Source organism: Hylobates moloch, unplaced genomic scaffold, assembly GCF_009828535.3.
Source record: "Hylobates moloch isolate HMO894 unplaced genomic scaffold, HMol_V3 SCAFFOLD_1, whole genome shotgun sequence".
NCBI classification, from domain to species: Eukaryota; Metazoa; Chordata; class Mammalia; order Primates; family Hylobatidae; genus Hylobates; species Hylobates moloch.
Genome location: NW_026652276.1, coordinates 162,541,011 through 162,565,778, shown reverse-complemented (window position 1 = coordinate 162,565,778; position 24,768 = coordinate 162,541,011). Strand labels below are relative to the sequence as shown.

The 24,768-nt window shown below is 39.2% G+C and overlaps 1 protein-coding gene across 4 annotated transcripts; it reads right to left on the bottom strand.

Moving 5' to 3' along the window:
- Positions 1-785: 785 nt before the first annotated feature.
- On the bottom strand, positions 786-23,412 carry ASNS (asparagine synthetase (glutamine-hydrolyzing)). 4 transcript variants are annotated; one of them, XM_058447009.1, is made up of 14 exons: positions 22,843-23,139; positions 21,753-21,825; positions 20,753-20,788; positions 19,580-19,851; positions 14,923-15,160; positions 9,589-9,774; positions 9,229-9,330; positions 8,658-8,785; positions 7,072-7,198; positions 5,735-5,841; positions 4,961-5,061; positions 3,673-3,754; positions 3,437-3,592; positions 786-2,910 (listed from the first exon to the last, which is right to left on the bottom strand). In XM_058447009.1, the coding sequence occupies exons 4-14, from the start codon at positions 19,826-19,828 to the stop codon at positions 2,701-2,703; spliced, it is 1,686 nt and encodes a 561-aa protein (XP_058302992.1). In that variant the 5' UTR covers positions 19,829-19,851; positions 20,753-20,788; positions 21,753-21,825; positions 22,843-23,139; the 3' UTR covers positions 786-2,700. The 4 variants fall into 4 exon arrangements, with proteins under 4 accessions (XP_058302992.1, XP_058302981.1, XP_058302995.1 ...); XM_058446998.1 differs by lacking the exon at positions 21,753-21,825 and having other exon boundaries at positions 22,430-23,139; XM_058447012.1 differs by lacking the exon at positions 21,753-21,825.
- Between the last annotated feature and the right edge of the window lie 1,356 nt (positions 23,413-24,768).

Sequence of the window (24,768 nt, the reverse complement as noted above, 5' to 3'; positions counted from 1 at the left end):
CCCAGCAATTTGGGAGGCCAAGGTAGGTAGATCATTTGAGGCCAGGAGTTTGAGACTGGCCTGGCCAACATGGTGAAACCCCATCTCTACTAAATACACAAAAATTGGCCGGCACAGTGGCATCTGCCTGTAATCCCAGCTACTTGGGAGGCTGAGGCACAAGAATTGCTTGAACCCAGGAGGTGGAGGTTACAGTGAGCTGAGATCAAGCCACTGCACTCCAGCCTGGGTGACAGAGCAAGACTGTCTAAAACAAAACAAAAAAAGTCATCTAAGATGAATGACTTTCCTCACTTTCTTAGCGATATTCTTATATCATACAGGCTTACGGGTAGCCTAAAATACACGCTTCTTCCAACTTACCAGATAATTTTCTGCCTACTCACTCCTCTATTAAGCATCCTTGTATTTATCTGTACACCAGCAATTCCCTTTTCAAAAATTTCTAAGAGCTAAACTCACCTTTATAATGTATTCCAAAATGTTGTCCCTAAACAACCAGTGAGCATTCAAATGAAAATCTTCTACCTGTTCTTTGAATGCATTATTGTACTTTTTTTTTTCTACTTTCTCTTTCAAGTAGGTTTGGACTTTTGTTATGGTACTCACTTTTTTTTTTAAATTATACTTTTAAGTTCTAGGGTACATGTGCACAACGTACAGGTTTGTTACATATGTATACATGTGCCATGTTGGTGTGCTGCACCCATTAACTGGTCATTTACATTAGGTATATCTCCTAATGCTATCTCTCCCCCCTCCCCCAACCCCACAACAGGCCCCGGTGTGCGATGTTCCCCTTCCTGTGTCCAAGTGTTCTCATTGTTCAATTCCCATCTACGAGTGAGAACATGCAGCATTTGGTTTTTTGTCCTTGTGATAGTTTGCTGAGAATGATGGTTTCCAGCTTCATCCATGTCCCTACAAAGGACATGAACTCATCCTTTTTTATGGCTGCATAGTATTCCGTGGTGTATATGTGCCACATTTTCTTAATCCAGTCTATCATTGTTGGACATTTGGGTTGGTTCCAAGTCTTTGCTATTGTGACTAATGCCACAATAAACATACGTGTGCATGTGTCTTTATAGCAGCATGATTTATAATCCTTTGGGTATATACCCAGTAATGGGATGGCTGGGTCAAATGGTATTTCTAGTTCTAGATCTTTGAGGAATCGCCACACTGACTTCCACAATGGTTGAACTAGTTTACAGTCCCACCAACAGTGTAAAAGCATTCCTATTTCTCCACATCCTCTCCAGCACCTGTTGTTTCCTGACTTTCTAATGATTGCCATTCTAACTGGTGTGAGATGGTATCTCATTGTGGTTTTGATTTGCATTTCTCTGATGGCCAGTGATGATGAACATTTTTTGATGTGTCTTTCGGCTGCACAGATGTCTTCTTTTGAGAAGTGTCTGTTCATATCCTTTGCCCATTTTTTGATGGGGTTTTTTTTTCCTTGTAAATTTGTTTGAGTTCTTTGTAGATTTTGGATATTAGCCATTTGTCAGATGAGTAGATTGCAAAATGGGGAAAGGATTCCCTATTTAATAAATGGTGCTGGGAAAACTGGCTAGCCATATGTAGAAAGCTGAAACTGGATCCCTTCCTTACACCTTATATAAAAATTAGTTCAAGAAGGATTAAAGACTTAAATGTTAGACCTAAAACCATAAAAACCCTAGAAGAAAACCTAGGCAATACCATTCAGGACATAGGCATGGGCAAGGACTTCATGTCTAAAACACCAAAAGCAATGGCAACAAAAGCTAACATTGACAAATGGGATCTAATTAAACTAAAGAGCTTCTGCACAGCAAAAGAAACTACCATCAGAGTGAACAGGCAACCTACAGAATGGGAGAGAATTTTTGCAAGCTACTCATCTGACAAAGGTTTAGACTTTTATCAGAAATGCTTAGTTAGCTTGGTTGTTCCTCTAGAACAGCAATCAACAAAGTATGGTCCACAGGCCATATCTGGCCCACCATCTGCTTTCATAAGTAACTTTTAATAGAACATAGCCACGCTCGTTTGTTTACATATTGTCTATGTAACTGCTTTTGCACTATAATGGCAGAGCTGAACATTTCCAAAAGAGGTCCACTAAAATATTTACTATCTGGCTCTTTATTAAAAACAAATAAAAAATAAAAAAAAGCCGGACCCCTGCTCTAGGACAAGTCTCCAGAAGTGGCTTTGGCTCAACATAAAAGAGAAAAAAATGAACTACTATCTTGCAAAATAGAGCTGTGATGAACTCCTATAGAAGATGCAAGTCTTGAGTCTGCCTAGGCAGCTGTTAGGAACGTAGGCAGAACAAAAATAGTGTAGTCCTTTGATGACGTCCCTAAGATGAGGCAAGGACTGGAAGGAAGCCACACGGGCACAAGACGCAAATGTCATCTAAAGCAGCTCTGCCAGGAGAGGGCTGTGAGTTCTTGCAGACATCCAATCATTTTCCCTTTTCCTAGCTTACCCTCCACTTTACTGTGATACAGCAAAACATTTCTAGTTACCTCTTATGAAGAGACTGTATGAACATAAATGACTACAGCAACGTTTTAGATTTAGGACTTGTATTTTTTTTGCACCCAAGTTAGCCTGAGTTGACTCTCATTGTTCCCCCATCTACCCATAGTCCCCATACAACAGGAAGAAATATTTGCTTTTACATTACAGCATAAAGACCACCTAAGCTTTGACAGCTGACTTGTAGTGGGTCAGTGTGCGGGCAGAAGGGTCAGTGGCATTGATCCACTTGGGCATCCAGTAATGGCTCAGCCAGTCAGCCCGGCCTGGGTAATGGCGTTCAAAGACTTGACGGTAGTAATATCCTTCTTTGGTTTTAGGAGTATTGAAGGGAAATTTCTGGGCTGCATTTGCCATCATTGCATCATCAACCTGTAAGAATAAGTGTGTAAGAGCAAAACGGTTTAAAATGGCAGGAAATACTTGTGTTTACTCTCATTTCACAAAACAGAAAACGTTAAGATAAGACATGACTGTAACTTGTATGAGACCCTTTGAATCACCCATCACTTAGAAAATGCTAAAGTATTCATAATATGGATAGCTGCAGTGCCTTTTAAAGAACACTCATATGCATATTTTTAATACTTGGTGGCTCTGTTTTAGTCATTTGTGCCTAACAAGATCTGGCACCCAGCAGGTGCCCAAAAATCTGATAAATGAAGATCAGTGATGATTAGTAGTAAGTCTCCTCTCTCTTTCGATTCTAGATGCTACTTTATAATCCTTCATGCTACTTAATTCTTACATAATTCTTATAAAAGAGATAATTGTTTATAGAGACTCTGCCATCTCTCTGATAGGGACAAAGCATTCAAACTAAATGCAAAATGAACAGCAATAACAGCTCTGCATCCAAATTGTCTTATTCCCGAAAATGTTTTTAAAGACATTATACCTGATGTTCAACGTATTCCTGTAAAATCTTAAACCAGGAATTCTTAACTGAAGTTATTCCATCACTAAAGGCTTCTTTTGGTCGCCAGAGAATCTCTTTGGGTATCAGATTGGACTCCTCAAACGTCTCTCTCAGGAGATGTTTCTCTATCCCATTCTGACATGACAAAAAAAGGAGCATCAGTTAAAAATTACAAATGGCAATGGACAGTTTTTACCTTGAGTTGATTTACCTACCTTTGGAATTCTCATTTCTGGTGGCAGAGACAAGTAATAGGAAGAAAATCGATGATCTAGAAATGGGACTCTTAGTTCAAGACTTAAAGGAGAAAAGAAGAAAATCTAAATTAAAATGGGTATTTAGTGCCTGCCAGTTTAGGTTCTGATTCAGTTTCCCATCAATTCAACCAGATCTTAAGAAATGTTAAGGTCATACAGTCACATACAAGCCTCCTAATGACTGCCCTACACTAATGAATAGATACAAAAACAAAATCTTCATTTAAAAATAATATATATATCATGTCATCTTGGGAGTAAAACTAACTGAGACTATTACTTTTACTTTCCCTTCTAGGAATAGTTAAATGCGTATTTCAAAAAGCAGAAAAAGTTACAAATCATGAGTGACCCAATCATTAAGAAAATACCTTGCCTAGACCTCTCTAACTCAGTGTTTTCTAGGTGAGACCATCTCTTCTAACAATTGTGATGACAATACGTATTTTTTTGCCACTGATTAACAATTCACATACAATATGCAATATAAACCAGTGTCCCACTATATTTCATCAAATTCCATATCACCGGTTCCCTGAAGCCTAGTGACTCTAGTTAGGACAAGCAGAGAGGATAATAACCAGATTCAGTTCATTCCCCGAACCCATATTTAATTATATCCTGATCTAGGTGTGATTCAGCAGAGGCAACTAAAATATTTAACGTTAGTTGTTTATCTTGTACAGTAAAAGTCTTCAGTTCTTCAACATAACTTTAGACAACCAGAAATGATACCAAAGAAACCTGGTTCTTTATAATGTAATCAAACCCCTTGCATCTTCACTACCCTATTCCCTCAGGGTCACTACAGCACCAAATAGGCATGGTGGGCACTCAATACTTGTCACATGATGTTTAGAATCTTTACTTCTCTTTAAAACACTTAACAGTAGCTGCTGTAGCAGCCTTCCCTCTTCCATCTTGGTTGTTCAGATGTGAGCAGAATGTTGTTACCCTTTAAAGGTGAAAACTCCACTTCAAACCACCTATGGAAGAAGACTTCTCTCCATATACCACAACACCACTTCGAAATGTGGCCTAATCCTTTTGGGACAAAGTTAAGAAACAGCTTCATTTTCCCTATAAAAGTCACACTTTGTAACATATAGCCAACTATACGTAACATATAGCCAATCAGCTATGGATTTTTATTTTCTCAGGGTATTGAGCTTTTTGTTTTGTTTTGTTTTTTTATTTTTTTGGTGTTTTTTTGTTTTTGTTTTACAATAGCCTCTAAAAATATTACCCATGGGCAGCAGTAGTTCGATCTGCGCGGAGAACATCAAACAAATAGAGTTCCCTCAGAAGCCTCTCACTCTCCTCCTCGGCTTTTTCAGGAGAAGGAGCCTATTTCACAAACAAAAACACCAAGAGTTTTGCTTTTGGCACACAAAGCAGTTTCTCTTTCTCCCTCTCCAATCCTAAAGGTGGATAAGACAAAAAGTTAAACAAATTTAAGGAAGGGAGTAAATAAGTGAACAGAGGTGAGCAATGCTTTACAAAACATGCCTTCCTTCCTACCAGACTGCTAATATTAGAATAAAATGAACACACTGGGCAACAGTCATAATTCCATAGGATGCTAAGAAATGGCAGAAAGGTGATTCTCAAGCTTAACTAGTTTTATTTATTTATTTTTAACTTTTTTTTTTTTTTTTTTTTTTTAGAGACAGGGTCTTGCTCTGTCAACCAGGCAGGAGTGCAGTGGCGCAATCACAGCTCACTGCAGCCTCCATCTCCTGGGTTCAGGTGATCCTCCCACCTCAGCCTCCTGAGCAGCTAGGGGTATAAGCATGAGCCATCATACCCAGCTGTAACTAGTTTTAAAGAATAAAAATTATCTGACACATTAAAATTTCCTTCTTCCCCAAGAGATAGAAAGCAAATACTATATTCCCTTTTGTAACCTCACGAGATACTCAAAAATATTACTGTCATACTGAAAGATGACAGAAAATAGTCAAACAATTCATACTTTTCTTAATATAGCACGAATATCCCTCCACTTCAGAGTGGTTACCTTGTGAAAATATATGTAACCCTGCGTAAGTTCATCTGACCCTTCTCCAGAGAAGATCACCACGCTATCTGTGTTCTTCCGAATATACTTGGAAATTAAATACATACCTTAAATGAGAGAGAGAAATTAACTTTAATGTCAACATAACCTTCCACCAAAAATGCCTTTGATTTGATTTTTGGAAATAATTGAAAGCTTTACTACTATACTGGACTTCATATTAACATAAAGTAGTTTCCACAATAATGACCTTGTATTTACAAGCCATTTATATGTACTTAATCCAAAAGTACTACTGTAAAATAAAATAACCCAGAACCATTTTGTCATTTTATAAACAGGTTTTAAAATTCTAATGTTTTTAGACCAAGAATGTCCACCTCAAAACTTTGCTAAGCTGAACAGTGACTCAAATACCTGAAAAATCATGACTTTCATAGTGGTATTATGACACAAAAATAAGAATAACCGTTTTGGTGGTTTAGTGTTAATTTTAATATGTATTTTCCCCCTGCCACTCCCCATTTACCAGATTTCACATAAAGCTGGGGAGACTATATAAGTTATTAAACTTGCCTCCTTGGTCCTGCACCACATCTCTCTAAACCTGTGTTTCTTCTCAACCTTGTTTTTATTATCACCTCAGCTAGAGAGCCTTTTTAGACACTTATTTTCCTAACCTCACCCCAGCCCCATGAAATTCCAATACCAGAGCTATCCTGTCTATCTGCTTATTTACTGTGATGTTTTGGAGGGCCATAAACCATTGTAATACCTAAGATATTTTTGCCTTCCAAGGCAAGTCTCTCAAGGGAGGCAGTAGCATATAAAGGCTCAATAACATTGGATCAGTCTGATTTGGGGTATACTTCCAATCTCAGTAGATACATTATCTACAAGATAAAATTAGTATTGTTTGCAGAGCAATGATAGCTAGTGACTGGTAAGTTGTGTGATGGAATATATCTAAAATGACTATTTCTTATCAAAAATGCATTACTAAATAGACCTATTTCTTCACTGTATATAGACTGTAGCCCAAGAGACTATAAGAGAAACGGGAGGTAGAGGGCAGAAAATATGTATCTGCTCCCTGGGGAAACACCAACAGTGACACCAACAATGTGGAGGTTGAACTATGTATTTATTGTTCCCTTCACTCCAAAAGAGATTCAGAGAATTCTTAAGTGGTCTTAAATAATCAGTAACATAGGGATTTAATTTGCATTCATCCTTAAATAACATTTTTAAACTATGGCTTGAAATAATTTTTTTAAACCTTACATTTTTTTCAGTATTAAAAAAGCTTTCTATTTAATAATATCATAATACCTTACCTACTGAAGCACGAACTGTTGTAATGTCATAAGTTTCCAAGGAAAATATGACTTCATCCAGAGCCTGAATGCCTTCCTCAGAGTTAAAAAGGACTTCATAATGTTCACTTCCAATATGATTTGCCACCTTATTATATAAAGAAATACCCATTTACTTGTTAAAGAAAATAACTTCCCTTGAAAATCAAACATGATGGGAGTTCACAAAGCTTTATGAATTAACAATGGTGAAAACTAAACAGGGGAAAAAAACAAAAATGACTTTACAGCCCACCACATACAAGCACCATCCAGCACTGTTCCCTCGCCTGCTTCAACTCCATCACCAGGAAGTTAAGTCTCCCCTCAGCTCCTCTGGTGCCAAGGCTTCAACCATTCTCCCAGTTGGCACCTCCCTCTCTACCTATTTTACCTAACCCACCTCATCTCTCTCTAGTCCAACATGATCCCACGCTAAGCTTGGTCTTTTTTGGTCCTTCTGAAATGCCTAATTTTATATCCAGGATGTTATTCTTACAAAGAATGGCCCTTCCCCTCATTCTGCTTTCCTTGGCTATTTTGGATTCTCTCGGCATTGATCACCTTGCATTGAGACTGCTCTCTAGCTTTTTTTCATCCATGCTACGAAAGTTCTCCATAGTGGGAACTAGGTCTCCTGCTCACTGAATACAGACAAGCCGCCCTCTGCCCACAGTATTCTAAATACAGTACTTTTTAAAATAATAATAACAGCTAACACTCATTAATTACTTACTACATGCTAAGTTCTACCCTACTTACTTTACATGAATTATATCATTTCACCTTAAAATTTCCCCATAGCAGACACTATTATTTTTGTTACATAAATGAGTAGAGCCAGGATTTCAAACCATAAGTCAGGCTCCAAAGTCTGCAGTCTTAGCCATGATACCATGCCTTTACATTAAAAAAAAAAAAAAAAAAAAAAAGAACAAACAAAAAACCTGTTTTTTTAATTTTTCAAGATGGGGTCTTGCTACATTGCCCAGCCTAGACTTGAACTCCTGAGCTCAGACCTCCCACCACAGCCTCCCAAGTATCTGGGACTATAGGTGTGTGCCACTGCACCTGACTTATGCCTTTACTTTCTTTTTTTTTTGAGACAAGGTCTCGCTCTGTCACCCAGGCTCCCATGAGGCTAAGACTACAGGTATGCGCCACCAAGCCCGGCTAGTTTTTGTAGAGATGGAGTTTCATTATGTTGCTCAGGCTGGTTTCAAACTCCTGACCTCAGGTAATCTACCTCCCTCAGCCTCGTAAAGTGTTGGGATCACAGGTGTAGGCCACCACGCCCAGACACCTTTACTTTCAAAAGAGCATAATCATCATCATAGGGTCTTTGTGAGAATTGTATGGGTCATAACAGATAAAAGTACACAGAGGACAGTGTACAACACAGTGCATATTCAACAGCCATTTCATTCTATTTTAATACATTTAATTTAAAACAATTGTCCTAGTCAATACAGCAGCAGCAGTAGAATCATCCATTATTGACTCCATTTTCATCCTAATAACAAGTCTACTCTAACTACACTACACAAGGGACAGAGACAGTACCTTACCTTTCTAGCAGCCAGTAAATCGGGGCTGTCTTCCATGCCAATTGCAAATGTCTGGAGAGGATACTGTACTTGGGCCTCTTTCAGCTGCTTCAACAGGGTGGCAGCAACCAAGCTGGAGTCCAAGCCCCCTACATGCAAAAGAGGAAGTGGAAGTGTCCTAGTTATGTGCCTTGCATAAGACAGGGACAGAAGATGTATATTCCTGATAAACACTAAGATCATAGTTTTACCATTTAAAATCCGCAAGTTTTATAAACTGAAATCAACTTCAACAAGAGAAAAATATATAAACTGTGATAATAGTAGTATTTGAATTGGTTAAAAATCACTACACAGAATTCTAAAGAACATTCACTGACTCTTAACACAAATAACATAGCTATAGTGTAACTCAAGTTGGAGTATGACTATGACTATTAAATGAAGCTTATAAAAAAATTGTTTCCATCCTATAATGAAGGAAAGAGTAAATCATACAGTAAATATTTTATAGTAAAAACCAAAGGGATGGCTACAAATCATTTCAATTAAACATACATGAAATATAATTAGGTTTTTTAATTGACGTCACCTGATAAAAGGCAGCCAATCCTTCTGTCTGTCATCAAACGTTTCTTTACAGCATTATTAAAAAGGATCCTGAGGTTGTTCTTCACAGTTTCTATCTCAAAACCTATAAACACAGCAAGTAAATCAAACAGCTCCAGAAAATCTTGGGCTGGATTAGTTATTGAAATCAAATACACAATCATCAACATCTATCATGATGGTATTTACTCAATGTTGGAGTGTGCCAAATCTTAATGTGTTCCCTCCAAACAAAATAGGAAGTAGGTCTTGAAACTAAAATCATTCAAATGATGGGAGGGTACAACTTAAAATTTTTTTCCCTTGGAGAAGGATGGGGAATAGGTGGGTGGGTGTCTGCTACCTGGAAAGAGTTTCTCCACATTGTCATAGAGGGCGTGCAGGGGTTCATCCCGACAGTGATGATATTTAACCATTTCCACGGATGCAACTTTGCCATTTGGCTTTAAATCCAAAACTTCATAGTGTCCAGGAAGAAAAGGCTCCACTTTTAAAAAGGGAGTCGTGGAGTGCTTCAGTGTAACAAGACCTACAAATTCACAATGATACCTTTATTCAAATTAGGTAACCCTTCCCAATAACTTTCACGATTAGTTAACATCCTCTACATTCCTATTTATTTTCCCTTTTTAATACAAACACATACCTATTAAATAAGCAAAATAGGAAAAAAATTTTCCTATTTTCCTAAGCCCTACCATCTACTTACCTGAGAGATAATAATGGCGTAGGGATATACTGCCAAATTACACTAACTTTTAGTAATTCAAAGAAATAGAAAAATCTCCAGTGTTCAATTTCTTCTTCTTAGATTTCTAATCAAGAAAATCTATTTTCTATACTGAAGCAAATATATACAAAAGGAAAAGACACACTCATGAAGCAAAGGGATGAACTGGAGTCCTAATGTTATGATAGGCTGGGAGTCATTTATTTGTCATCACTGAGGTACTTTCAGAAAATAGCCATGGTTTCCAGACCTTTAACAAGTACAATGATCCACTTTTAGCTAAAGTCAGATAAGAAGACATCCAGACCGGGCGCGGTGGCTCAAGCCTGTAATCCTAGCACTTTGGGAGGCCGAGGTGGGCGGATCACGAGGTCAGGAGTTCGAGACCATCCTGGCCAACATAGTGAAGCCCTGTCTCTACTAAAAATACAAAAAAATTAGCAGGGCGTGGTGGCGGGCGCCTGTAGTCCCAGCTACTCGGGAGGCTGAGGCAGGAGAATGGCATGAACCCGGGAGGCGGAGCTTGCAGTGAGCCGAGATGGTGCCACTGCACTCCAGCCTGGGGGACAGAGCCAGACTGTCTCCAAAAAAAAAAAAAAAAAAAAGACATCTACCCCTTAACTAGTTGTTATACACTATATGTGAATAAAACCATGTAACTTAAATTTCCCCAATAAATTCTCACAGACAGTACCCAACCTCACATCACCATGATCTTTTATACAAACATCAACATTTTATTGTAGATCGTAACAGACTATCTACATGGAATACTCGTAATTTACAATTTGAGATTGTCTACCCAGCAAGTAACCTGTGTAGCACTGAATTCAAATACCAGAAAAAGGACTCAGATTCCCTCACCAGCCAGCAGAGCTCAAGTAAGCTACACAACCCGGATAGGGAATGGGGAGTAATTAAAAGGTTTTAAGCAGGCAATACTATAACCAGAAGAGTTTTTGACAGGTTATTCTAAAAAGCACTGAGAAAAGAAAATTGTTGCAGTATTCCAGATGAGATAATTTGGTCTGGAAAAGGACAGTGTCAAGGATATAGAAAAGAACAATCAAGGAATTTCAAAGGGTAAGTTCCATATCAAGTGATCATCAGGTTCAAAGAAGGCCCAGGGGAGCAGGAGGCTGCTTTTCCCCGGTGTTCTCTTTACCAGGCTTGCCCAGCAGTCCTGGCAACTGACATATATATATATATGCTTGTTCTTTGCCATCTGATCACACTAGAAATGCCTGAAAATAAGCCAGTTCCGGTATTAGTACACTGTGACTAGCGTCCTAAGGACCCCTTTGATCTCATTATCCCTGCTTCAGGCAATATTAAATCTGAAAATTAAGTGAGAAAGAATTTAAAGAATGGCAAAAAGAGGCAGGGAGAGAGATATTAGGATGTTACTGCTGTATAGGTAAGGGATAAAAAATAAATGTCTTCCTCAAGTTTACCATCAAAAAGTGCTATACATGATTTGCAAGTATTTTCTTCCAACTTGTGGATTGTCTTTTCACTTTCTTGATGGTGTCCTTTGATGTGCAAAAATGTTTAATTTTGATGAAGTCCAATTCATCAATTTTTATCATTGTTGCTGGTCTCATATTTAAGAAAGCTTTGCCAAATCCAGGGTCATGACAATTTAGTTCTGTTTCCTTCTCAGGATTTTATAGTTTTAGCCCTTACAAGTGGATTAGTTCAAAACTGATTCATTTGATCCTTTTTTTTTTTGAGATGGAGTCTCGCTCTGTCACTCAGGCTGGAGTGCAGTGGCACGATCTCGGCTCACTGCAAGCTCTGCCTCCTGGGTTCACACCATTCTCCTGCCTCAGCCTCCTGAGTAGCTGAGACTACAGGTGCCCGCCACCACGCCCAGCTAATTTTTAGTAGAGACAGGGTTTCGCTGTGTTAGCCAGGATGGTCTCGATCTCCTGACCTTGTGATCCACCCGCCTCGGCCTCCCAAAGTGCTGAGATTACAGGCATAAGCCACCGCACCTGGCCTGATCCATTTTTCTGTATCCATAATTTTTGTATATGATGTTGGGTAAAGGTTCAACTCCAGGTTTTGCATATGTTTACATATCTGGTTGCCCCTGTGCCAGTTTTCAAATCTCTTTCCCCACTGAATAATCTTGGCACCCTTGTCAAAAATAAGTTGATTATATATGTATGGGTTCATTTCTGACTCTCAATTCTATCCCACTCATCTATACATCCATCCTTCTGCCAGTATTATATTGTCCTTATTACCATTGTCTTGTAGTAAGTTTTAAAATCAGCTAAGTATGAGGTCTCCTACTTTGTTCCTCATTTTCAAAAGATTGTTTTGGCTATTCTTAGTCCCTTGCAATTCTGTATGAATTTGAGAGTCAGCTTGTAGATTTCACAAAGAACTCATCTGGGATTCTGATAGAGATCAACTTAAATGTGTAAATCAGTTTAGGGAGGACTGCCATCTTAACAATGTTAAGCCTTCGATTCATGATCATGGGATACTTTTCCATTTATTTATTCTTTCATTTCTTTCAACAATGTTTTATAGTTTTCAGAGTACAAGTTTTACACTTCTTAAATTTATTTCTAAGTATTTTATTCTTTTTGATGCTATTATAAATGAAGTTGCTTTCTTAATTTCATTTTGATTGCTCATTTTAAGTATGTAGTATTCAGTTAAAGTGTGTCAAATACCACTGATTTTTGTATATTCATCTTCTATCCTGCAACCCTGATGAACAGAAGGGATTTGTATCTAGAATATATACGGAACTATTACAATTCAGTAATAAAAAGACAAAATAACTCAATTAGAGATGGGTAATTCAAGAATGGATAAACAAACTGCATTGCATGCAAACAAATGGAATATTATTCAGCAAGCACACCAACGTGGCACATGTATACATATGTAACAAACCTGCACGTTGTGCACATGTACCCTAGAACTTAAAGTATAATAATAATAATAAATGAGCTATCAAGCCATGAAAAAACACAGAAGAACCATAAATGTATATTGCTAGGTGAAAGAAGCCAGTCTGAAAAGGCTACATACTATATGATTACAACTATTATATGACATTCTGGGAAAGGCAAAGTGAGAGAGAAAGCAAAAAGATCAGTAATGACTGCGGGGTTAGGAGGAAGAGGACGGGGAGGAATGAGTAAGTGGAGCACAGGAGATTTTTAGGGCAATGAAACTGTTCTACATAATACTGTCATGGTGGGTACATGGCCTTAAACATTTGTCAAATCCAAAAATCTATAAAACACAAAGAGTGGACCCTTATGTAAACTATGAACTTCAGTTAATATATAAGTATCAGTTCATCAAATCTAATAAATGTATCACAGTAATGCAAGATGTTAAGAGTGGGGAAAACTGGGTGGGGGCACTGTAGGGGGAGCATATGTGAACTCTCTGCACTTTCTTCTCAATTTTTTCTAAAACTGCTCAAAAAAAAAATCAACTCTATTATGTTTTTAAAATAAAATGATCCCTAGAAGGAAAAAAAAAAATGGCAAAGGATCTGAACAAATATTTCTCCAAAGAAGATATACAAATGGCCAATAAGCATAAGATAAGATGCTGGACATCACTGTCAACAGGAAAATACAAATCAAAATCACAATGAGATACCACTCCACATACACTAGAATGGCTAGAATTAAAGTCACACAGTAAGTGTTTGTGGAGATGTGAAGAAACAGAAATTTTAATACACTGCTGGAGGGAATAAAAAATAATGCAGCCATTTCAAAAATTAGTCTGGCAGTTCTTCAACTGAACATAGTTATCATGTGTCCCAGCAATTCTACTCCTAGATATATACCCAAGAGAAATGTCTACACAAAAACTTGTACACCAATGTTTATAGCCGCATTATTCGTAATAGCCAAAAGGGGTAATGTCCTAAATGTCCATCAACTGACAAGCGGATAAATAAAATGCAGTGTATGCATGTAATGGAATATCATTTGGCCATAAGTAAGTACTGATACACGCTACAGCATAGACAAATCTTGAAAGCACTATGCCAAGTGAAAGAATCCAGTCACAAAAGCCCATATGATATATAATCCCATTCATATGAAACATACAGAATAGGGAATCCAGAGGCAGAAAGACTGGTGATTGCCGGGGCTACAACTGCAGGGGTGCAGATGATGGATATGGAGAGATGGAATTCAAAGCTAAAGGGCACAGGAGGCAGAGTGCTGTGGTGCATGCCTATACTCCTAGCTACTAGGGAGGCTGAAGTGGGAGAATCGCTTGAGCCCAGGAGTTCAAGGCTGCACTAAGCTATGATCAAACCACTGCACTCCAGCCTGGGCTGGGCGACTGAGCAAGACCCCATCTCTTAAACGAACAAACAAAGAAAAAAACCTAGTTGATCCTGCCAGAAAAAACTAAGGTAAAGGGCATAGGATTTGATTTGTTTTTTCTGAGGTGGAAAAACAATTCTAAAACTGATTGGAGTGTTACCAACATCTGTGAATACACTAAAAACCATCGAACTGTATACTTCAAGTGGGTGAATTACATGGTATGTGAATTATCAATAAAGCTGTTTTAGAAATCCTAACATTTGTTGTGCTATAATGGCGGCAAAGTACCACAGTGCAATAATTGCAGAGTCAACCCTACGATTATAGTATGACACGGGAAAACTTAAAACCGCACTTAAGATCAAGCTAGATGTAGAGCATATTAGCACAGCAAAAAATAAATGACTGCACTAAAGAATCATCCTTCAAGGATTACAGAATGTAAGTGCTGAAAAGGAGAGTACAACTCCTCTGGTTTTTTTTAAAAAGGTAAACACTCATAACTTAATTAGTCACTTGTAAAATTCTGGATTGCTCTCTAAGAGATTTTCAAATATAATTTAAGAGAAAACATGCAACCAAGACAATAATGAAAATCTATAGAAAAATTTATTATTACCTTTAGCTTCTGAACATACAGCCAAAAATCCATCTTCTGTAATTGCTTTAAACAAAGGTCTGACTCCATATGTATCTCTGCCCAGGAACACTTTCTTATTGGCAGTATCCAGTAAAACAAATGCAAACACACCATCCAACATACAAATTGTTTGCTCAATTCCTCCTTTGTCATAAAGATGAAGGATTATCTCACCATCCACTTTGGTCTGGTATTCAAATTCAAAATGCTGTTGCATCTTAGGAAGCAACAGCAAAACCAAAATATTAGACTCCTTGTACATTCACTAATAATTTTTTATTGCAAAGATGCTTCAGTATTTCTGAGCTCTATAATCCTTTCATGCACTTTGGTGATTTAGGAGAATCATAGCATTATTAAACCACGGTTTGCTTCAACTCATATTCTGCAAATTCTGTTCAACATAAAGCTGAACCCATGAAAATTTTAGTTGCAGTCTGATAAACAGAATATAATGGGAATGTGCCAGAACAGTAACCTGTGGAGGGATAGAAATGTATATTATATACATACTATGTATGTAATACATATATATATTTATATATATACAGAGTGAGTATCCCTTATCTGAAATGTTTGGAACCAGAAGTGTTTTGTGTTTTGGACTTTGGAATATTTGCATATATGTGAGATATCTTGGGCGTGAGACCCAAGTCTAAACATGAAATTCATTTATGTTTCATATATCTTATACACAAAACCTAAAGGTAATTTTATATAATATTTCAAATAATTTTGTGCATGAAACAAAGTTTGCATACATGGAACCACCAGAAAGCAAAGGGGTCACTATCTCAGCTACCATGTGGAAAATCTGTGGCTGTTTGACATCACTGACCATCATTCCTGACTCTGAATTTATATGTTACTGATGAGCAATCATTTTCATATACTTATAAAAAACATGACATACCACTAATACAGTAGGAAAGTAATAAGTAGCATAGCAGAATCACCAGAATACCTGCATCAGCAGTTAAACAGCTATACAAACAATGGCAGGCTTTCAGATTCCACCTACAATGCTGTGTTTTGATTAAAAGGTTACTATACACCGCATTTTTTTTTTCCTTTTTCAGATGAGAAGAAGTATCAGAAGCAGCTGAGCGACTAGGAAGCGGGTCCTCTGAGATTGAAGAGGCATTCCGCCAGATGACTTTTTAAAATGTTTCTCCAGAGTCATCTGCTTCATTAACAACGGCTTTTGTCTTGGAAGTCTCTCTTTGATTTTATAAACTGACATGACCTATTGTTCTATTATGAATGCAAGTAGCTCTAGTCCTTCAATATCTCTATCACACATTTTCACCATGTCATCTATACCTTTACACTACAGTCCAGTTTCTCCTACAGCTTGACTTTCTGTGTTATAAGTGTTTCTACTTTTCCTTATCACTGCTGCTCACAGAAATATCTACAGGTCTCTTTCACATTTTCAGAATCTTAACACCACAGAGCAGAAAATAAGCAAAAATACACAATGGATAATGCACATAGGTGCCATCTGTGGGGATTCTGCCAATGGCGTGTCCAGCTTGAACATGTGCCATTCTATTACCCTTTGTGGGCGTGCTTGCACGGGGAAATCTGGGCATGTGTAGAAAAGTTATACTGCAGCTGAAGCGGGCTGAGAGGGTCTTTTTTCCCTAGGGAACGCCAAATAAACTATGTGTTTTACACCTGCATTTTGACTGTGACATCAAAATGCACATGTAATGTCATGTCAGTGCTCAAAAAGTTTCAGATTTTGGAGCATTTCAAATTTCAGATTTTCAGATTAGGGATGCTCAACCTCTAAATTTAAGTTAAGATAATAGGTTGCCTGGTTGCCATGACACTAAAAAATGTGTCTTCTGCAACTATAAACTTTTGGTTTGAGAAGATAGTATTGGCTAGGAAGTTCCTCCAGTTCAGCTTCAAAGTCCTAGCTATAAAAATGTAAAGCAAGGGGACAAACATCATTTGGCATCATTCCCTGAAAAATAAATGGCTCCATCACAATAACAGATACATGATCCAAAACAAAGCTGCTGGTCCCCAGGGGTGGATGACAATGCCCAGTGCTTCCACCACTGCAGTAGCATTAAAGCTACTCCTTACTGATAGATAAAACGACAGTGGCGCTTTATTAGTCTGCATTCCGCAAAGGAACAGCAAAGGGACTGTCTGCCACTGCATGCAGAGTAAGGTTTGATTAGGCTACTCCCCAATTCTGACACTCTCCACCATCAATGGCAAACTATGAGCCATCAATGGCAAACTATGAGGATGAAAACTCCTTGATGTATTCCTCTTTCTACCTTGTACTCGGGTTTTTGGCTGACATTAGAGGAAGAAGAGGTTTAAATCAGGTGGAAATCCTAGATAAGCTTAAAACATGCTTTCAAATTTCAAAAAGTAAATCTATTATGTATGTGCATGACCCATAAATATGCTTCACGATCCATCCAGCTCACTCCATAATTTGTGAATCTTTTGTCTATAAGCCCTCACTGAACTGTCCAAAAATGGGCTTTGCCTCCAGTGACTATAAAGTCACTACCTGGTCACCCCTCTCTGCTCTATCAGGGATGATCTGTAACTAGCAGGTGGGGCCTGGAAACAGTCTTCTGCTGACTGTTCTGGGCTGAACTGCCTGAAGGGTTAGTGACCATAAAGCATTCGGTGATATTAGTAAGCAACAGCTTCCCAAATCTACCTTGCCCACCTCTTTGGCCTAAACTTTGCAGGTAATTTATTTAAAAAGGAGAAGCGTCCTTTGGGTAACGGATGTATTACTTCCTACTCTCCTAAAACCAAACTCCAATCTTAGATAGAAGCCCTCAAATCCTGCCTCCTGACGTCATGCTGTCATTTGACTTGGCTGCAGGCCCCTGATACTCCCCTGCAGGGAGAGGGCCTGCTCTTTGCCCCAGCCTTTACCCCATTCCTCCTTTCTTTCATTCAGTCTCCTTCTACTCCCAGTACACCTCTGGCTGTATTTTACTGTAGTGGTCAACTTTATTTTTACCAAAAAGGAGGTGTGGGGGGGATTTTTGAATACTTTATATAAGCCTAAAATATACATTCTGCTCATTAGACAGACTGCCAGCTGCCCCAACTACATAAGCTTAGATGCTTGGTAGAAGCAATGGAACAAACTTCTCTACTTTTACAAATATAACATTTGGCTAATTTAGAATAGAAATTAATTATTTTCAAAATATTTAACTTCTTGTTACTTTTTAATAAAAGAAACAACACTGTTCAAGTGAAACAGGGCACTTCCTATTTCATTTAAGGGGAAAGCCAAGCTGATAATGCCATAATACCACCTAGCATTCTCATGTATATGACATTATTTGACTTAGAAAGAAAAAAATTTTAATACTCTCTTCTTCTACCTCCCACTAGCAGGAAATTCCATTCTTGCCTTTCCTTTTCACCATTTCATCTCCAGTCACCTAGAAAAATGATGTCTGGTGCATAGTAGACCCTTAATAAAGGAATAAAGAAATGTGTAAAAGGAATTTCCTGAATAACTATTTTAAAACTTTTTAAATGAGAAGACTATTATTAAGAGTCTTCCTATGAGCAGGCAACAAACAATGACAAAAGCTATTGTTCACAGATAAAAATGTCAAAAATGTGATTAGGATATAAATCTCTATCTATGCATGACAAGTATCTATCAAGAAGTCTCAAAAAATACCAAGAAACATACCAACCAAATGCATGAACCTTGAATGAAATCTGGCTCAAAACAAACAAAAACCAGCTATAAAGATATTCTTGGTAGCACTTTCAGAGGTCAAGCTGGGCAGATTGCCTGAGCTCAGGAGTTCCAGACCACCCTGGGCAACATGGTGAAACCCTGTCTTTACTAAAATACAAAAAATTAGCCGGGCATGGTGGCAGGTGCCTGTGGTCCCAGCTACTTGGGAGGCTGAGGCAGGAGAATTGCTTGAACCTGGGAGGCAGAGGTTGCAGTGAGCCGAGATGGCACCACTGCACTCCAGCCTGCGTGACAGAGTGAGACTCTGTCTCAAAAAAATAAATAAATAAAAACAAATAAAAAAAATTCTTGGGACACTTAGGGAAATTTCATTTAAGTATTAACTGGATATTAGGTGGTGTTATGGACTCTTAGGTTTAGTAATGGCATTGATGTTATGTAGAAGAATGTCCTTATTCTTAGTAGATAAATGCTTATATATTTAAGAGTGTCATAATATCTGCACTGTACTCTCAAATGATTCAGCAAAAAAATTGTGTGTGTGTGTGTGTGTGCACGCACGCGTGTGTAGAAAGAAAAATCAAGCAACTATGGCAAAACATTAATGACTATTCAATCTAGGTGCTCACTGTTCTGTTCTTTACTGTATGTTAGGAATTTGTTCAAAATGAAAAGCTGGGGAGAAGGAGAAAAAATTCTAAGAGTCAATGAAACTGAACTGTAATCCCCATTTTTATCACTTTTTTTGTGACCAAGTCATTTCACTCACCTGTTTATTCATCAGTTCCCTATTTACATACTTAGAGCAAATGAGATAACAAACATAGAGTGCTTTGCAAAGTAAAAAGCATGATACAGAATATGTAACATCATCGTAACCAACAAACTCTGAAGTTTAACATCTGGTTTCTTTCTCCTCACCTTCTTATGGTTGTAGATTTCACCATTGTAACAGAGCCACAAATACGGATATTTCTTCACTCGAATTGGCTGCATTCCAAACAGCGGGTCAACTACCGCCAACCGGTGAAATCCAAAGCAGCAGTTGGTGTATCCATTGACATTCTCAAAACGGAATGCATCTGGACCTCTGTGTGCAATCTTCATAGCACTCAGACACTGAACAGAAAGGCAGTCATCACTGCCAAACAGCGCCCAAATGCCACACATGATGCAATGAAGCTATAAGCTCTCTATGGAGAGAAAAGCAGACAAATCAAAAATATTCAATAACCAATCCAACTCTGCATTAAATCTTGATTCCGGAAACGTGCATAAACCACTTCAAAGACTAAAATTTAAACCATCTTTTTTTTTTTTCTTTTTTTTTGAGACGGAGTCTCGCTCTATCTCCCAGGCTGGAGTGCAGTGGCGCAATCTCAGCTCACTGCAAGCTCCGCCTCCCAGGTTCACGCCATTCTCCTGCCTCAGCCTCTCCCAGTAGCTGGGACTACAGGCGCCCGCCACCACGCCCGGCTAATTTTTTTGTATTTTTGGTAGAGACGGGGTTTCACCGTGGTCTCGATCTCCTGACCTCGTGATCCGCCCGCCTCGGCCTCGCAAAGTGCTGGGATTACAAGCGTGAGCCACCGCGCCCGGCCTAAACCATCTTTTCTGTAGCGATTTCCCATTAGGTTGGCAGGCACACAGGAGTAGAGAATGATTTACTTACAGGTATTCGGAAAAGATAGTGACCTCTACATTCAACCGGCTACAGCAGCTTAGCACCTAGCCAAAGCCTGCATCTCTCCCACCTTAGGATTTAGTGGTTGGCTAGAGCTGGCAGCGTCCAGGCCACATCTGTCTCTGCATTCTAAGTTTGCTTCCAAGATATAGATACAAATGCAGGTTGGCTCCAACCTAGCCAGAGATCCCAGCCCCACTCTCAACATCCCAAAATCCCTCAAAGATCCAAGAGACTTTCCAGATTACTAGAGTCTCCTCTCAGGTTCCCTTGACAGTTAAATGCCCTCTCTTTATCTGAACTAGCTGCAGGTACCATATAATGGGTACAACAGAAAATCATACTGCTGTAAGTGTAATACTAAGATACACAGCTCTTTTAAGCATCTCACTATATTACATCTAGGTTACCTTTAAGTGATTTATTCAGATGTGATTGAAGAAAATCTAAAGGGAAAAAAATTTAATTTGATATCAGATATCCTGGCTTTATAACAAATAAAACATTTTAAATTAATAGAAGATACAAAGTGTTCACTATCAAAATGTCCTAACTGATAAAAATGTTCTCAAGTATTTCTGTCTCAAAGTTGCATTGTTCATTCAGTAAGGAAGCAAAGTAGGTGGGACTTATACAGCAACAACATCCCTAATAAAAAACTTGGCTCATCCCTATAAGCCAAGAAGCAAATAAATCATCCTTACATACATTAATTACTTTCCAATTTCAAATTCTCAGCTGTGAAATAAAGGGCCGTTTTATTTGACTGCTGCCAGCTCAAAATGACACATTGCACCATGTGTAGCATTTGGGCCCTGTTTGGCAGTGATGACTGCCTTTCTCTTCAGTGTCTGAGTGCTATGAAGATTGCACACAGAGGTCCAGATGCATTCCGTTTTGAGAATGTCAATGGATACACCAAAAACAAGATGTTTTAATTAAAACATCTCTAACTTGAAAAATAACTATTTTGGTGTTTTTTTAAAAAAACTGCAAATTGCAGCAAATGCCCAGATAATTTGGGATAAACACCCTAAGGAAAAAATATATATTCAGGTTGCATAAGTCACTTTGAGCAATTCTTTGATGATAATTTCATTTATATCTAAAAGAACCAAAGGTTTAGCTGGCTTTTCCGGAAAACCAGAACCAAATAATATATGGTTATAATGAAAATCATCTCAAGCAATTTGGAAATGCAGTACCACATGTCCTATGCTGTCCCTTCCATGAACTTGACCAAATAGCCCAAATAGCCTTTAACAAATTATTTGAGATTTACTGGAAAAATTCCATAAGATTTAAATGAGATGACTACTAATCAGCCATCTGCCTTTGACTCTATATCAATTTAAAACGGGTTAGGAAAGTGCTTTGAAAATCAAGTGTGGTCATCAGGGAATCATTTACCTAAGTCTTCTTAGCGCTGCTTAGTGAATCCCTGTATTAATCCTGCTATAATAAATACATTCTAGCCGCCAAACTGGAGGGGAAAAGTGAGAACAAAGAGGCATGCAAAGTACACTTATTTTTTCTAGTAGGAAAAAGCCAATTAAAACTATAACCTATTATTTTTATTGGAATCAGTCTTATAAGGAGGGCAAAGTTCCTACTGCCGCTACCTGTTCTCAATATTTTTCTTATTTCTTCCTAAACTTCTAGAGCAGTGCTGTCCAATAAATATGTGAGCCACACATGTAATTTTAAATATACTAGTAGCCCCATTAAAAGAAAAAGGTGAAATTAATTTTAAATAAACTTAACTCAGTACGTACCAAATAGTAACATTTTAACATATATGTAATCAATATAAAAAATTATCGAGCAGATATTTTACACTGTTCTTGCTACTCCAACAACAATAAAATCCAGTGTATTTAACACAATACATCTCAGTTAGGACTAGCCAGCATTTCAAGTGCTCAATAGTTACAGGTGGCTAGCGCCTACCGAACTGGACATGGCAGTTTCAGTGCATTTAATTTCTATTCCACTTAGCGCTACTTACAACTTCACCCTCTCACTTTACTTTTATGATAAGATCTCAGTAAGTAACCAACTACAGACAGGTTCAAGCCCTACTTTACCTGTAATTACTCTTGCAGCAATGCTATGAATCATGATTCAAAATTTAAAAAAAACTGCTGTTAAATTATTAGTTAAGCGCCCAGGGCAATGGACAGTAAAGAAGTAATGCAGGCCACGGGCCGAGATGAAAACTGTCCTTTTTATTTAAAGCTATAACAATCATCTGAAGCCAGCCCTGCAAAATGACATCCATTGTAAAAGGCATGCTAGTTCTTTTGCCTTTTTCTGTACTTGGCCGCCTGTGTCCCTAAACAGACCTCTTCTCGGCAGGGTTTGCTCAGCAAGTCACTTGCTGAGTCTTGCAGTCTACAGAGAGGGGTGGGGACTGGTGGGGATGGCGGGGTGAGAGGGGAGGAGGAAGGTGAGGGGTCCAGGTGAGGAGGGGGGCAGTTGAAGCGGAAAGCACAGACACCGAGGCGGTGATAAAGCCGGAGTCTCTTCTTCCTAGATCAGGACCACGCGACACCTGACTGCGCCCTGGCCACGAGCACGATCCGACCAGTCCGCCGCAGGGACCCGGACTGCGAAAATGTCCACAGGCTTCGACGCCACATAGTAAAAAAAAAAGGACATGTATAACATTTACAGGGGCTCAGACCACCGCTGGCTTCTCTCCGGAGCGGTCCAGCCTGCCGGCCGCGGTTCCCTCTCGATGCCTTAGGGAATCAGGACAGAGAGGTCCTTCCGCTAGTTGCCAGGTGCGCAACAAACGCTGGGCGTCCGCCCCGCCCTCTTTACCGCAGGAACCGCAGCATCAGCAGGCGCCCCCGAACCGCGTCTGCAGGTGCCAGGCTGAAGACCGCATCCTCCACCCCTTCCTCCCGGAGCAGCCCCAGGGCACGCGAGGAGGATGCTGGCGCGGGGCGCAGGGCACGAGGTGCAGGGCTCGGCTCACCTGGGCGTAAGCAGGTCAGGGTGATGTGGCAGGCGGAGGCCAGGGCTGCGGACAGCTTGCCGGGCAGCGCGGCTGCTGGCGCTTATACCGACCTGGCTCCTGTAATGCGTGCGGGAAGTTTCATCATGCCTGCGAGGACCAACCAGCGCGCACAGGGGCGGGGCCGCGGGCTGTCCGGGGCGGAGCAGGACTAAGTGGGGCGACGGGACGGCGCAAGGCGGAGCTCTTTTGTTTCCAGCGCCTTGCGTCTCAGTGCGCCTGTTTAAGGATAGCCTCAGAGCTCCGCCCAGGCTGCCTGCTGTTCTGACAATTAGGGAGGCTTCTGAACTTGGTTTGTTCTTAGGGAAATCATCACCGTTTTTTTGTTGCACTACCGTCTGATTTATTATGCAGTGCAGAGAAAAGCTTGTCCTGAGAAACTGATGCTTGAGGCCTAAAATGTCCTTATAAGATCTATTAATAAATCGGGGCCAGGAGCGGTGGCTCACGCCTGTAATCCTAACACTTTGGGAAGCCAAGGCAAGAGGATCACTTGAAACCAGGAGTTCAAGACCAGCCTGGGAAACACAGCGAGATCACATCTCAACAAAAAATGGTGGCACACCGTGGTAGTCCCAGCAACTCAGGAGGCTGAGGCAGAAGGATAGTTTGAGCCCAGGAGTTTGAGGCTGAGGTGAGCTCCACTCCAGCCTGGGCGACAAAGGGAGACCCCCATCTCTAAAACAATAAAATAAAATCTAAATCTAATCGATACATGAAGCCAAAATACATCAGTGGTCCTTAAACATTTTAAGTACAAAGATTCCTTTTAGAATCTCAAAAAGGATTTTGTCAACTTGCCTCCACAAGATGATTATGTGCTTTTAAGTATCTCTTTGATGAAGAAAAGACATCACGATTTAAAAAAAAGTATCGTAACACTCTTAAATCGTATTTTACTAATTACATCAGCACCGAAATAAATTGAGAAATAGTAAAATTATATGTGCACGACCTACTATGATCAGACTACAGTCAATGCTTGGAGAGCATGCAGGTTTGATATCCCCATACAACGCATTCCCGACTAAATAAAAAACGCCAACAATTTAAAATCCCTAAGAACAGAAGATGGAGTAGTCGCTTAGTAGTTACAGGCAACAGCAAAGATGAGAGATGGCTTGTTCTAAGGTTCATTCTTGCTGGAAAGTTTTCAGTATCAAACAGACTTTGCTGTATCCTAATTGACGTACTTTAAACCTGAGAGCAATGTGGGAAAGTAAGTCTTCTATCTACATTTTACAAATGAAAAAATAAGACTCAGAGAAGTCGAGGGATTTATCCAAACACAGCTTCACAACAGTAGAGAACTGAGTCATAATCTGTGTAAACCCAGAGCCCATTTCCCGTAGCACCTTGCCTGTGTAGTGGAAGACAGGTTCCCCTGCTTGGTGTGTTACCGAG

What these genes read in the sequence shown, in the direction of transcription:
- ASNS (XM_032760907.2), bottom strand. Translation starts at nt 19,828, where the DNA reads ATGTGTGGCATTTGGGCGCTGTTTGGCAGTGATGACTGCCTTTCTGTT. An exon ending in CAGAAATGAGAATTCCAAAG is followed by an intron (nt 3,593 to 3,672) that starts GTAGGTAAATCA and finishes TTGTCATGTCAG; the next exon opens with AATGGGATAGAGAAACATCT. An exon ending in AGGAATACGTTGAACATCAG is followed by an intron (nt 2,911 to 3,436) that starts GTATAATGTCTT and finishes TTATTCTTACAG; the next exon opens with GTTGATGATGCAATGATGGC.